The 15,592-nt window shown below is 45.2% G+C and overlaps 1 protein-coding gene across 3 annotated transcripts in view; it reads right to left on the bottom strand.

The window, feature by feature from the left end:
- The window catches only part of LOC137368963 (protein WWC2-like), a 271,726-nt gene that overhangs the window by 21,488 nt on the left and 234,646 nt on the right, over positions 1–15,592 (bottom strand). For all 3 annotated transcript variants that reach the window (XM_068029350.1, XM_068029351.1, XM_068029352.1), the window contains 5 exons: positions 15,454–15,534; positions 14,857–14,943; positions 12,826–13,018; positions 2,837–3,001; positions 46–149 (listed from right to left, as the gene is read on the bottom strand). In XM_068029350.1, the coding sequence (XP_067885451.1) occupies positions 46–149; positions 2,837–3,001; positions 12,826–13,018; positions 14,857–14,943; positions 15,454–15,534 (630 nt within the window). The remainder of the gene's footprint in view (positions 1–45; positions 150–2,836; positions 3,002–12,825; positions 13,019–14,856; positions 14,944–15,453; positions 15,535–15,592) is intronic.

Here is a 15,592-nt window from a genome sequence, read left to right as displayed (position 1 = left end):
TCCATTGATAAGGTAAATTACATAATATCACAAGGACTACAGTACCATTCTTCGCCTGGTGCAGCATCTCCTTCATCTGTTGCCAGTTCCTGTTCAACTGCTTGCAGCTCGACAGATGTCCTTTCCAGGAGTGCAGACACAGCATCCTGCTGGATATGAAGAGAAGAAAGGCAATGAAACTGAAAGAAGTCAAGGCAGAATATGGAGAACTATTTTCTTTCAAGTAGAATTTAGTACTTGAGCAGCAAATCGTATGATACAAAGGCATTTCAGATTCCCCTAAAAGAATGCAGTGTCTCTGCCAAACATTGGTTAAAATTAACTGCAGTTTCTGCCCATGGAAATTACTTGTTGTACTTAAACTACAAATACATAATTTAGTAATGCCATTTGTATCTTAATTTTAAAAACCTGCTGGGCAAATTCCTCAGACAATAAGGCATTTGACTAAAGTTTGATCATACTTTGGCCAGAAATAAAATCATCAGATCAAAGAATCAGCTCCACAACCCCTGCTAACCTCTCCTTGTTAAAGAATGAAGTTAAACCTCTCAATGCTTCAAGTGGTTCCAGGTTGTACATTTCAAATGCATTATTGAACAATTTGGAGATAACTAATAAGTTTCTGAGTCTTTGCAATTTACAACTCACTTTACAAGTGAGCTTTCCAATACAAAACACTCTGTTGATCAACATATGCATACCCTTCTTTGCCAAATGTCATCTGACCATTAGATCAAATACTGAATCATAGGGGGGAATCTTCCCTGCAGGTGACACAACCTTGCGTCGGGACCATTTGACAGTCCCAAGCCCACGCTTCTCAGCAGCGTGCCCACCAGTGCAACTTTATGGGAGACGACCTCCTATTTGGCCACCTCCACGTTTGCCACCCAATTAAGGACGGCAGGCAGGGCACAGGACACACATGACAATACTGCTGGTGCCTGTTGATGAAGGTGGGTGGCTGGTCTGTTGGAGCCTTGATGGCCCCATGCGTACAGTCTATCACACCTTGCACCTAGAGAAATCCAGCAATGGCCCCGAATCAGACGGCCCTCTCAGCCTGACTGTCATGGTCGGCCTGGTCGTGCAAATAGTCGCTGGCACTCTTGAACAGGGATTTGGCCACCTCCTCGATGCAGCAGTGGGCTGCTACCCAGGAGGCCCCACACAGATCCCCGGTGGAACCTTGGAATGATCCAGAAGCCTAAAAGTTTAGTGCCACTGTGATCTTCAGGGCCACTGGCATAGGGTAATCCCCAAATCCCATAGGTTGCAGCTTGTCCTGCAGCTGAGAGGTGTAGTCTTCGCTTACAATGCAGCCCAGACATGTGGAAGTAGCTGATTTGAGTCCCATACACTTACTGGCACAGGTGGGCCTTTCTTGGCATGTCCGGCTGCTGTTGCTCTCTTCGTGAAGCTTCACGGGTAGGTGCAGCTGCCTCCTGGCCTTCTCTCTGTCGGAGATGCTGCATCATGCCACAGGGGTCCACAAAGACAGGGTACATGAGACACATGCCTCCAGAGCACTGTCCTTGCGAGGACGAACCTGCCTTGGCAGCTGTGCCTTTGCTACCCCTCCTTGCAGACTACCTGATGGCCCTCAGTGCCTACTCTTGCTGATAGCTGACCCTCTCATCCAGCAGTCTGGGCAACCAAACATCTCACCCAACAGTTTGGACACCCGATACAGCCACCCAAACCCAAATCCCCCCCTTGCAGACCATCCGAGATCCTGCTCAGCCGACACTCCCAGCCAAGAGTTTAGATGAGTAAGAGGTGACTTGATTAAAGCATATAAGAGCTGGAGGGGTCTTGACAGGGTGGATGTGGAAAGGATGTTTCCTCTTGTGGGAGAATCTTGTGGTAACCGTTTAAAAATAAGGGGTCGCCCATTTAAGACAGAGATGAGGAGAAATTTTTTCTTTCAGAGGGTCATGAGTCTTTGGAACTCTTTTCTTCAAAAGGCGGTGGAAGCAGAGTCCTTGAATATTTTTAAGGCAGAGGTAGATAGATTCTTGATAAGCAAGAGGGTGAAAGGTTATCGGGGGTAGGTGGGAATGTGGAGTGGAGGTTACAATCAGATCGGCCATGAACTTGCTGAATAGCAGAGTGGGCTCGAGGGGCCAAGTGGCCGACTCCGGCTCCTAATTTATATGTTCGTAAGACCAAGACCACCCCCCTTCAGATAACCCGAGACCACAACCCCCCTTGCAGCGTACAGCATTGCAGGCCAGCAATGGCCTCCACTCTCCCCTCTTCCCCTGTACAGTGCTGGTCATGGCTGCCTACCTGTCGCGGGACTGAGGCCTCCCCTCAGTGCTGCCAGCTTTCAATAGTCGGGAATCTGAAGGTATGTGAGGGCTGCCCGTTGTCCTCTTAATTTCAAAACCCCATTGAATTGCAATGAATTAGATATTAATGTATTAAAACTAAGTGTTCAGCAATTTAAATTGCATTCCCATCACATCGTGGCAGCAACGGCGCCTTGGTGCTTTCCTGCTGCTGACTAAATCCAGAACCGACGTCGGATTTATGGGCAGACGCGTCCAACGCGATTCTCCGCACCCGCCCCCTCCCACACCACTATTCCTGCTTCAAATGGCTGCTTTAAATTTAGCCCAGACTGTGATATCCAAATTTCAATGCTGAACTATAATAATTTTTAAGTGAGAGCACTTTAGAGAGACAGGAATATTCCTGACTTCTCCCACTATCCTATAACATGGCACTCCACTTCCAGGTATATGTGCAAACCAGAACTAACCTGCTGTTTTTGGCTCCAAACAATGGTTCCACCAAACCTAATTCAGTCCCTCTGAATAATCCTTACCTTGTCTACAGTGCTGCAAGGCTGAGGTGTGAGCGAGGCTTCCTCACTTTGTACTTTGTTCTTTGGATTATGAATGTTTATGTTCTTGTAATGTAGCATGTTGTACCAGCTTGTAGAGGTCTCACCGTTGCTGGAGACGTCTGCCAGACTGATTTGGGTTCCAGCCTTAGGAAAAAGAGACAAGAATGTTCTCAAGTAGAAATCAGTCTGACCACTGTTTTTAACAACTTTGGTTAGTGTGTTTGCACAAAATTCCGATGTACCACAATTTGACACATGAAAGATTTGCACTTTTATAGTGCTTTCTCATGTCTCTCAGAAAAGCCTAAAAAATAATTAATTAAAAGCACACTGACTGTTAACAGTCCAGAATTTGTGGCAGTAATGACGGTGAAACTATCAGCATTCGCTGTCATGAGTCCTCTGAAACTAACAGCTGGAGTCTGCACATGTACAGTTAAATGTGGAAATCCTGAAATTGCTGTCAGTAATTCTGTGCTATTGAAGTCCCACCCAGACTGCAATCAAGTAGAAATCACTGAACTGATAGAAACTTGCCCTTTACGCTGTTAGTTTCACTGTAAAAACCCTCGAAAAGGTTTGACCTTGTTGAATGAGGTGTAAGATTTAATGGAACAATAAGTTCATAAGACTGCCTGCACTTAAAGTTGATAAGTCACCAGGACCAGCTGAGAAGCATCCAAGGATGCTGAGGGAAGTAAGGGTGGAAATTGCTGTGGCACTGGCCATAATCTTCCAATCCTCCTTAGATACACTGGTGGTGCCAGATGACTGGAGAATTGAAAATGTTACATCTTTGTTGAAAAAAGGGTGGAAGAAATAGGCCCACAATCTACAGGCCAGTCATCTTAACCTCGGTGGTGGGAAAGCTTTCAAAAATGATAATCCAGCACAAAATTGACAGCCACCAGACAAATGTGGATTAATTCAGGAAAGCCAGCACGAACATGTTAAAGGCAAATCGTGTTTAACTACCTTGATTGAATTTTTTGATAAGGCAACAGAGAGAGTTGATGAGGGTATTATGGTTGATGTAGTGTATACGAACTTCCAAAAGCCATAACAGGCTTGTCAGCGAAATTAAAACCCATGGAATAAAAGGGACAGTGGCAGCATGGATATGAAGTTGGTTGAATGACAGGAAACAGGGAGTAGTGATGAATGGATCTTTGTCAGAGAGGAGGAAGATATCGAGTGGGATTTCCCAGGGGTTGGTACTAGGACCACTGCTTTTCTTGATCGATATTAATGACCTAGACTTGGAGGTGCAGGGCACAATTTGAAAATATGCAGATAACACAAAACTTGGAAGTATTGTTAACTGTGAGGAGGATAGTGATAGACTTCAAGAGGACATGGCAGACATGTGGCAGATGAAGGTTAATGCGGAGAAGTGTGAAATGAGACATTTTGGTAGGAAGAACGAAGAGAGACAATATAAAATAAACAATTCGATTCCATAAGGGATGCAGGAGCAGAGCGACCTGGGGGTATACGTGCACAAATCATTGAAGGTGGCAGAGCAGGTTGAGAAAGTGGTTAATAAGGCATATGGCATCCTGGGCTTTAAAATAGAGGCATAGAATGCAAAGCAAGAAAGTTGTGCTGAACCTTTATAACATTGGTTTCGCCTTAGCTGGGGTATTATGTCCAATTCTGGGCATCGCACTCAGGAAGGTTGTGAAGGCTCTAGAGACGGTGCAGAAAATATTTACGAGAATGGTTCCAGGGATGAGGGACTTCAGTTACACGGATAGATTAAAGAAGCTGGGGCTGTTCTCCTCAGAGAAGAGAGTTGAGAAGAGATGTGAAAGAGTTGTTCAAAATCATGAGGGGTCTGGACAGATTAGATAGGGATAGATGGTTTCCATTGGCAGAAGGGTTGAGAACCAGACGACACTGATTTAAGGTGATTGGCAAAAGAAGTAACGGCGACATGTAATCTATTTGTGTGTGTGTAAACCTAGAGTCATAGAGTTATACAGCACAGAAACAGGCCCTTCGTGTCCATGCCAGCCATCAAGCACTTAATTATTCTAATCCCATTTTCCAGCACTTGGCCCCTAGCCTTGTATGCTATGGCATTTCAAGTGCTCATCTAAATACTTCTTAAATGTTGTGAGGGTTCCTGCCTCTACCACCTCTTCAGACAGTGCGTTCCAGATTCCAACCACCCTCTGGGTGAAAAATGTTTTCCCTCAAATCGCCTCTAAACTTCCTGCCCCTTAGAGTCCTGCTCCCTGACCCAAACCCGATGGGAACCGACGACATGTGTTGAGTTCGGGTCGGGCCCATCTTCCGGGGCCGGCTTTTGGGCTCGGGTCGGGTCGGGTCGGGCCGAGTCCAGGTCGAGTCGGGTCGGGTCGGGCCAGACACACACAGTAAGTGGTCTGCTGGTAAGTATTGAAAATAATTTTAAAAAAACTTATCTGAGCTGGGAGTCCGGGACGAAACTGAGTCTGCACAAAGTGCGATGATGTCACTATGACGTCATCGCGCATGCGCTGCAGCTCGGTAGAGCTTCCCAGTGGGAAGGTAAGTAAAGTCATGGTCGGGTCGGGCTCGGGTTGGGTCCAGTAGTGGCGGGTTCAGGTCGGGTCGGGCTCAGGGCAAAATCAGAGTGACTCGGGCAGGGTCGGGCTCGGGTCCGCTGTGGTTCGGTCGGGTTCGGGTCGGGCAGTTTTTCCCGACCTAAATCAGGCTTCTACTGCCCCTTACCTTAAATCTATCCCCCCTGGTTATTGACCCCTCTGCTAAGGGAAAGAAAAATCTTTTTCCTATCTAACCTATCAATGCCCCTCATAATTTTATATACCTCAATCATGTCCCCCCTCAGCCTTCTCTGCTCTAAGGAAAACAGCCCTAGCCTATCCAGTCTCTCTTCATAGCTGAAATGCTCCAGCCCAGGCAGCATCCTGGTGAATCTCCTCTGCACCCTCTCCAATGCAATCCCATCCTTCTTATAGTGTGGTGCCCAGAACTGTACACAGTCCTCCAGCTATGGCCTACTCGCATTTTATACAGCTCCATCATAACCTCCCTGCTCTTATATTCTATGTCTCGGCTAATAAAGGCAAGTATCCGATATGCCTTCCTAACCACCTTATCTACCTGTACTTGCTGGACAAGTACACCAAGGTCCCTCTGACATTCTGTACTTCCTAGGGTCCTACCATCCATTGTATATTCCCTTGCCTTGTTAGTCCTCCCAAAATGCATCACCTCACACTTCTCAGGATTTAAATTCCATTTGCCATTGCTCCGCCCATCTTACCAGCCTATCTATATCATCCTGTAATCTAAGGCTTTCTTACTCACTATTTACGACACCATCACCTCTGGTGTGTATCTGTGAAAGTTGGTGTGCACTTTATTATTTTCAGCAGTTCCGTTTAGGTATGATAAAGTTAACCTTTTTTTGTTAACTCAAGAAAACCTGTCCGATTGGTTCTTGTTATGATCATAGCAAGTAAGTAATCAAACACATAATGAATTGGTCAGTACATCCACTTTAATAAAGAATTAAACCTGTTGTGATTGAACAAGGAGAGGGAAAAGAGGGAAGCCCTTCGAACCCTCCTCACGTGACCGTAACATCAGGTTCTTGAAGTTTAATTGTTATATAAATACACTGTGCCACAGAGCAGTCAGTACCTGTACAGCATTCTCAACCTGGTAAACTTGACCTTAGCTCTTGTAATCTGACCAAAGGACAGGTAATGTGTTCTTCAAAAGGAGCAATAATCAAACAAAAACATATGTGAGCTAATCCATGTCTCAGGCATCTTCATGCTGCCATGAGTACAACGACTATGCTGCATTTTCTGAATGGAGTTCCTCCCCTAATTTGAATGGGCTGCTGACACATGCAAAGCTTGGCCCATTATATAATGGAAAATCCAGTGAGGCCACAGCTCTTCAAGGGCTGCAGTCTACTATAAAAGGGACAGTTGTGGTGCTGACAGAAATATGGACTAGTTGTTCGTAGTGGTACTGCAGCGATATATGAGCAGCATAGTTCTCTTGGAAAAGTTACAGGTCTTGCTATAAAAGCAGCAGCAAAGGGTGGTACCCCTGTTTTGGGCCAAAGGACACCCTCCAGTAGAAGCATAGGAAACAACTTCATGGCAGGAGATCACTGATTGTTAATGCAGTTACCCAAGTCCCATGTACTAGTTACAAATGAAAAAGAAAGACTTGAATTTATATAGCGCCTTTAATGACCTCAGGATGTCCCAAGGCACTTTACAGTCAATTAAGGCTGCTAAGAAAGGCAGGAGAAGAAATAGTGGAGGCTCTGACCATCATCTTCCAATCATCTCTGTGGTGCCAGAAGACTGGAGATCAGCTAACATTCTATCATACGACCACATGAATTAGGAGAAGTAAGCTATTCGGCCCCCCGAGCCTGCTTCGCCATTCAATAAGATCATGGCTGATCTGTTTCTGTCTCGAATTCCACATTCTCATCTACCCCCAATAATCTTTGATTTCCTTGCCTAACAAGAATCTATCTACCTCTGCCATAAAAAAATTCAAGACCCTGTCTCCACCACTTTCTGAAGCAGAGAGTTCCAAAGTTGCACAACCCTCTGAGAGAAAAAATCTCTCCTCATCTCCGCCCTAAAACGGCAACCCCTAATTTTAAATGGTAAATCAGTATCAGAGCAGTGGACGCATTCAAAGGGGAAATTCAAGGGGTTCAGAGTAAACATGTTCCCACAAAGAAAACGGGTGAGATGGCCAATTATAGAGCCGGCACGGATGTCAAGGAGCCTACAGATTAAGATAAGGCAGAAAAGGAAAGTTTACGTCCGACACCGAGAACTCAACACTACAGAAAGCTGAGAGGAGTATAGAAAGTGGAGGGGTGAAATCAAAAGGAAATTAGGAAAGCAAAGAGAGGGTATAAAATAATATTGGCAAGTAAAATCAAGGTGAATCCAAAGATGTTTTATCAATACATTAAGAGTAAGAGGATAACTAAGGAGAGAGTAGGGCCCATAAAAGACCAAAAAGGTTACCTATGTGTAGGGGTGGTAGATGTTGGTATTGTTCTGAATGAATACTTTGCATCTGTCTTCACAAAAGAGGGAGATGATGCAGATATTGTCATTAAGGAGGAGGAGTGTATTGGATGTGATAATCATAGGGAGAGAGGAAGTATTAATGGGATTAGCATCCTTGAAAGTTGATAAATCACCAGCGCCAGAAGAAATGTACCCTAGGCTGTTAAAAGATGCAAAAGAGGAAATAGCAGAGGGTCTGACCTTCCTTTTCCAGTCCTCACTGGACATAGGTGTGGTGCCAGAGGATTGGAGAACTGCTAACATTGTACCTCTGTTTAAAAAGGGAGCGAAGGATAAACCGAATAATTACAGGCCAATCAGTCTAACCTCAGAAGTGTGCAAATTATTGGAATCTATTCTGAGATACAGGATAAACTGTCACTTAGAAAGGCATAGGTTAATCAAGGGTAGTCAGCATGAATTTGTTAAGGCAAGATTTTGTTGACCAACTTGATCGAATTTTTTGAAGAAGTAACAAGGAAGATAGAGGAGGGAAGTGCAGTTGATGTGGTCTACATGGATTTTCGCAAGGCTTTTGACAAGATCCCACATGGCAGACTGATTAAAAAAATAAGATCCCATGGAATCCAGGGAAATGCAGTAAGGTGGATACAAAATTGGCTCAGTGGGAGGAAACAAAGGGTAATTGTTCATGGGTGTTTTAGCGACTGGAGGGCTGTTTCTAGTGGCGTTCCGCAGGGCTCAGTACTGGGTCCCCTGCTTTTTGTGGTATATAGTAACGATTTGGACGTAAATGTAGGGGGCATGATCAAGAAGTTTGCAGACGACACAAAGATTGGTCATGTGGTAGACAGTGAGGAGGATAGCTGGAGGCTGCAGGAAGATATTGATAGTCTGGTCAGATGAGCAGAAAAGTGGCAAATGGAATTCAACTTGGAGAAGTGTGAGCTGATGCATTTGGGGAGGTTAAATAAGACAAAGGAATACATGATTAATGGGAAAATACTGAGAAGTGTAGAGGAAGTAAGGGACCTTGGAGTGAATGTCCACAGATCCCTGAAGGTAGCAGAGCAGATCAATAAGGTGGTTAAGAAGGCATATGGAATCCTTTCCTTTATTAGCTGAGGTGTAGAATAAAAGAGCAGGGAGGTTATGCTGGAACTGTATAACTCATTGGTTAGGCCACAACTTGAATACTGTTTACAGTTCTGGTCACCTCATTACAGAGAGGAAGTAATTGCACTAGAGAGGGTACAGAGGAGATTTATGAGGATGTTGCTAGGACTGGAAAAATGCAGCTATGAGGAAAGATTGGATAGGCTGGGGCTCTCCTTGGAACAGCGAAGGCTGAGGGGAGATCTGATTGAAATGCACAAAATTTTGTGGGGCCTGGATAGAGTGGAGGTAAAGGGTTTATTCACCTTATCAGAGAGGTCAGTGACGAGGGGGCATACATTTAAAGTGATTGGTAGAAAAATTAGAGGGGAGATGAGGAAAAACGCCAGCATTTATTACCCATCCCTAATTGCCCATGAGAAGGTGGTGGTGAGCTGCCTTCTTGAACTGCTGCAGTCCATGTGGGGTAGGAGACACCAATAGTGCTGTTAGGAAGGGAGTTCCAGGATTTTGACTCAGTGACAGTGAAGGAATGGTGATATAGTTCCAAGTCAGGATGGTGTGTGGCTTGGAGGGGAACTTGCAGGTGGTGGTGCTCCCACGCATCTGCTGCCCTTGTCCTTCTAGGTGGTAGAGGTCGTGGGTTTGGAAAGTGCTGCCTGAGTAGCCCTGGTGCATTGCTGCAGTGCATCTTGTAGATGGTACACACTGCTGCCACTGTGCGTCGGTGGTGAAGGGATTGAATGTTTGTGGATGGGGTGCCAATCAAGTGGGCTGCTTTGTCCTGGATGGAGTCGAGCTTCTTGGATGTTGGAGCTGCACCCATCCAGGCAAGTGGAGAGTATTCCATCACACTTCTGACTTCTGTCTTGTAGATGGTGGACAGGCTTTGGGAAGTCAGGAGGTGAGTTACTTGCCGCAGGATTCCGAGCCTCTGACCTGCTCTTGTAGCCATGGTATTTATATAGCTACTCCAGTTCAGTTTCTGGTCAATGGTAACCCCCAGCATTTTGATAGTAGGGGATTCAGTGATCATAATGCCATTGAATGTCAAGGGGAGATGGTTAGATTCTCTCTTGTTGGAGATGGTCATTGCCCGGCACTTGTGTGGCGCGATTTTCACTTGCAACTTATCAGCCCAAGCCTGGATATTGTCCAGGTCTTGCTGCATTTTTACACGGACTGCTTCAGTATCTGAGGATTCATGAATGGTGCTGAACATTGTGCAATCCCTACTTCTGACCTTATTACTGAAGGAAGTTCATTGATGAAGAAGCTGAAGATGGTTGGGCCTAGGAAACTACCCTGAGGAACTCCTGCAGTGATGTCCTGGAGCTGAGATGACTGACCTCCAACAGCCACAACTATCTTCCTTTACGCTAGGTACGATTCCAACCAGCGGAGAGTTTTCCCGCTGATTCCCATTGACTCCAGTTTTGCTCCTTGATGACATAGAAACATAGAAAATAGGAGCAGGAGTCGGGCATTCGGCCCTTCAAGCCTGCTCCGCCATTCATTATGTTCATGGCTGATCATCCAACTCAGTAACCTGTTCCCACTTTCTCCCCATATCCTTTGATCCCTTTAGACCCAAGAGCTATATCTAACTCCTTTTTGAAAACATACAATGTCTTGGCCTCAACTGCTCTCTGTGGTAGCGAATTCCACAGGCTCACCACTCTCTGGGTGAAAAGATTTCTTCTCATCTCAGTCCTGAATGGTTTACCCCATATCCTTAGAATATGACCCCTGGTTCTGGACTCCCCCACCATCGGGAACATCCTTCCTGCATCTACCCTGTCAAGTCCTGTTACAATTTTATAGGTTTCTATGAGATCCCCCCTCATTCTTCTGAACTCCAGCGAATATAATCCTAACCAACTCAATCTCTCCTCATATGTCAGTCCCGCCATCCCAGGAATCAGACTGGTAAACCTTCTCTGCACTCCCTCTATAGCAAGAACATCCTTCGTCAGATAAGGAGACCAAAACTGCACACAATATTCCAGGTGTGGCCTCACCAAGGCCCTGTATAACTGCAGCAAGACATCCCTGCTCCTGTACTCGAATCCTCTCGCTATGAAGGCCAACATACCATTTGCCTTTTTTGCCGCCTGTTGGACCTGCATGCTTACCTTCAGCGACTGGTGTACGAGAACACCCATGTCTCGCTGCATATTCCCCTCTCTCAGTTTATAGCCGTTCAGATAATAATCTGCTGTCCTGTTTTTGCTACCAAAGTGGATAACCTCACATTTATCCACAAAATACTGCATCTGCCATGCATTAGCCCACTCACTCAACTTGTCCAAATCACCCTGAAGCCTCTCTGCATCCTCCTCACAACTTACCCTCCCACCCAGTTTTTTGTCATCTGCAAATTTGGAGATATTACACTTAGTTCCCTCATCTAAATTATTAATATATATTGTGAATAGCTGGGGTCATAGCACCAATCCCTGCAGTACCCCACTAGTCACTGCCTGCCATTTGGAAAAAGACCCATTTATCCCTACTTTTTGTTTCCTGTCTGCCAACCAATTTTCTATCCATTGCAATACACTACCCCCAATCCCATGCGCTTTAATTTTACACGCTAATCTCTTATGTGGGACTTTGTCGAAAGCCTTCTGAAAGTCCAAATAAACCACATCCACTGGCTCCCCCTCATCAACTCTACTAGTTAGATCCTTGAAGAATTCTAGCAGATTTGTCAAGCATGATTTCCCTTTCGTAAATCCATGCTGATTCTGCCCGATTCTACCACTGTTCTCTAAGTGCTCTGCTATAAAATCTTTGATAATGGACTCTAGAATTTTCCCCACTACCGACGTCAGGCTGACTGGTCTATAATTCCCTGCATCTGTCTACCTCCCTTTTTAAATATTTGATCATTTGGAGTATTGAGTACAACACTGTGCACACACTCTTTCATTCGAACTCTGTCGCCCAGTGGAATGTGATGTTTCCTTTCCCCAGGAAAATTGATAAAGGTGTTTCGCCTTGCAAGCACAGCAGTTGCCCCTTGCTTGTAAATGTGCGTGCTGATATGACAGATGCCCTCGATGGTAGGTTGGAAGAATTCAGTAACATGTTGTGGTAATCTTCAGTTCTACAGAAAGGGTTGTCTCTGTTTCTGATGTTGGCTGAAGGACCTCCTGTCAATTTGTGATAGCCTGTCTTGTGGAAGTGGAGGCAACGAAGACACGTCCATGTACAGGTGAAGGATGTAAACATCTAGGCCCTGGGGTGGTGACGCACATGAATCTAACAACTCAGATGATGTTGCTCCTGAATTCACTGACCGCTCATGAACTCTTTTTGTTCATGAAAATCTTGAAGCACATTCAGAATGCCAAAAATAAATATCCATCATCACCATAAATTAGGTCCAAGCAAGAATAATGAAGGAATGTATTGGTGAGAAAAAAATCCAAAACGCAAAATTGGCAGACTACTCCGCAAAATCGACAAGTATGTGGGGCAAAATGGAATTGAATAGGTTAAAAAAAAAAACAATCTTTACCATCAGCAGAAACCACAGAGCTCCCTTTCTGCTGTTTTCCCAGTGCTTCTGCAGCTCTTCCCCTGAAGTCACAGCAGACGTGTGGGGCTGAAATACCCAGAGAAATTCATCCCCTTTTTAGTACTCTCCTGCAGAGCTGTGTATTGCATCAGTGTGGATAGAAACATTGCATGTAAAATTTAGCTCATAATTCTTTCAACACCAGCCTGTTGCTTAGATTTTAAATGTAGACTCCAAGTCTGTTTCCTTACTTAATGACTGCGAAATGGTGCTAATAAAGCTTTTTTGTCACTCACCATACAATCCTCCAACTGTGTCTTCCCCACGGAGCAAACATCAACTCGCAGTGTCTTCTGATGTAAAGCAGCTTGTGTAATGGCTACTCTGAATACCTCATTGAAGATGAGAGTCTCTGCAACACTATGAACCTTTGTGCGAAACAGGCTGCTGGAGTCACATGAGCTCGGAAGCAATGCAGCTCTGATGTACCTGTAGGATCGCAAGATTAACTTTTACATAAAGGAATGAGATTGTTAAGGATTTAATAATTAGTGATAGTATAAGATGAGCAAAGGGAAAAAAAGTCATTAAAAGCATTTGTCATTGATGAACTGGCATAGCATGTCCACAGGTCAATTTTCCATTCCTGTTTTTTCCCTATAAAAACGTTTCCTCTCCACTTTTCTCCTGAAGCTGCTCGAGGGTAGGGTTCCACAGATGAGTTTACCCTCCATTACCCCTGTCAAAGTCATTATTCATGTGTGAACCTTAACAATGTGTGTTAACATTGTTCACTGGTTCTCATTGTGACCATGCTTTTTTTTTGGTAAAATGACATAAATAGAAGCAATGACAGGAAAAGTGTTGATGCTCCATGTCCTGTTAGGGCACGTTAAATGGAGACATGATACAAACTGGTCTCAGACCCAGGTTTGACCCACACCATTGATGGGCAGTTTTTTATTCCAACGACGGGGGTTATGGCAGCAGGCCGAAAGATGGGGGGAGAACCCACCTCGGCCCTCTGTCAGACCACCTTGGCAATCAAATGGCAGGAAGCCAATTAACTGCCCGCCATCGGGGAGGCTGCCCCTTTAAGAGACAAGCTCCTGCCGCCAGAGCTGCCAGACAATTGGAAGGCTGGCAGTTCTGTAGTATTGATAATGCCACCACGAGTGGTGGCCACTGCCGGTGCTGCAGGAGGCCTGCAGTAGAGGACATCGGAGATCCCAGAACAGGTGAGTAGGGTTGGGGTCACGGGGACAGCCGGGCAGGCCCTGGCAATGGGGTGGCCGGCAGGAGGATTAGTGAGGGTGGGGGGAATTTTTCTGGAGGAGGGGGGTAGCCATCGCCGCAGGGAGGGCCCCTCCGGGTGCCATGGATTTCCCCCAAACGACCCCACGTGGCAGGCCCCCCATCCTCTACAAAACTGGAGTGGAATTGGAAAGAGGCCCTTAATTGGCCACTTAAGGGCCTCAACTGGCCTGTGTTCTTCCCCGCCCCAGACAAATGGCAGGGGGCCTGGGCAACTTTGGGAACGGCACCGCTTGCCATTTTATTTGCCCCCCTCCCACCTCCATTCCCGTCTCCAAGGTCAGGATAAAATCCTGCCTGATATTTCACCAGTCAAAAATAGCTTCATTACACAGTCATTGTGCCTTGCAGAGTTGTCACATGGATTCAAACCCCAATGCCATTAAAGTAAATAAGTTAATGATTCAGGTCAATGACCTTTCATCAAAACTCAAAAGGTCATTGACCTGAAACATTGGGCAGGAATTTGCATTTTGGGTTGGGACCCTGACGTCAGGGTCAAATCGGGATAATTACCCCACGCTGTGTTGGAAGCAGGCACCCGACAGTGAATTTTGCCAGAATTGGCCAAGTAGTAGCCAGAGGGCACACTGTCCAATTAAGGACAGTGAGTGGGCTCTCAAAGCTGGAAGGCTAATAGAAGGCCGCTCAGCATGGAAGGATCTGCAGCCTGCAGTTGCAGGTAAGGGAAAGAGAGGGCACAGCACTTGCCCATCCCTAGTTGCTCTTGAGATGATGTTGTTAGGTAGGGAGTTCCAGCATTTTGATCCGATGAATATTAAGGGATGGTATTGGAGGGAGAAGTTTAAATTCTTGACCCACTGGATACTTCTAGAGGAAGAGAAGATTATACCATTAGAGAGGCCTTCAACTAAACAAAAGAGGCACATTTAGAGATGATTGCACAGTGTGCCAGTTTTTTTGATCATTAATCTCACTCAAACCGTTCCCTAATATTGACAGCTCTACCTTAAGAATACACACATTGGTTCTTCACAAAGAATACTACTTACAGCTTGCATCCAGGTGGCACGAGGAGGGGGGTTGGATTTCTCAGCTGCACGATAATTATAATAAAATTTGCACAGGTGGGATCATACCTGTTGTGGGCACAGTAAGAAAAAGAAACAGTCAGATAGTTTGACACAGAAATACCAACCAATTGCTACTATGTCAAGTGGTGAGTAACCAGGCATGTTCCCTGTCCAGTGCTGAGTTAACTCATGTCAGCTGGTTCAGTGCCCTCGGTGACCCTAGGTTAAGAGGCTTTCTCTTATCATTGCTATCCATCAATCTCTACTGAAAGTACATATGTGTAAGCGTTGGGTGAATACAACAGTTTCGATTTCTATAGCGCCTTTAACATTGAAAAATGTAGAATGTAGTATTAAGCTCGGCTGTGATGACCCAACCCCCACTGCCAAACAAGGCCCTCACTGCTCACAATTAATGGTGGCCTACTTGGACAATTTGCTGTTGGACCTATGGAACAGTAACCCAGCAAGAACTAAGTAGCTACGGGAGAACAGGAGAGAAGAGGACAAAAAGGAACAAGAAGTTGAGAGTCACAAATTCAATCATGCAGATTTAATTATTTTCAAATCACTTACTTCATTCCTATCTGAATTTGAGCTGCCTCTTCTGTGGAAGGCTCATCTTCATCATAAATAGCATCTTCAGTTTCATTTGGCCTAACAGCAAAGTTGTAAAGTATACATTAATGGAAATTGTAAATGAAATATGATGAAC

This window comes from Heterodontus francisci, chromosome 4, assembly GCF_036365525.1.
Source record: "Heterodontus francisci isolate sHetFra1 chromosome 4, sHetFra1.hap1, whole genome shotgun sequence".
Classification (NCBI taxonomy): Eukaryota; Metazoa; Chordata; class Chondrichthyes; order Heterodontiformes; family Heterodontidae; genus Heterodontus; species Heterodontus francisci.
Note: the sequence above shows the minus strand (reverse complement) of the source record. Positions and strands in the feature narration are given on the sequence as shown.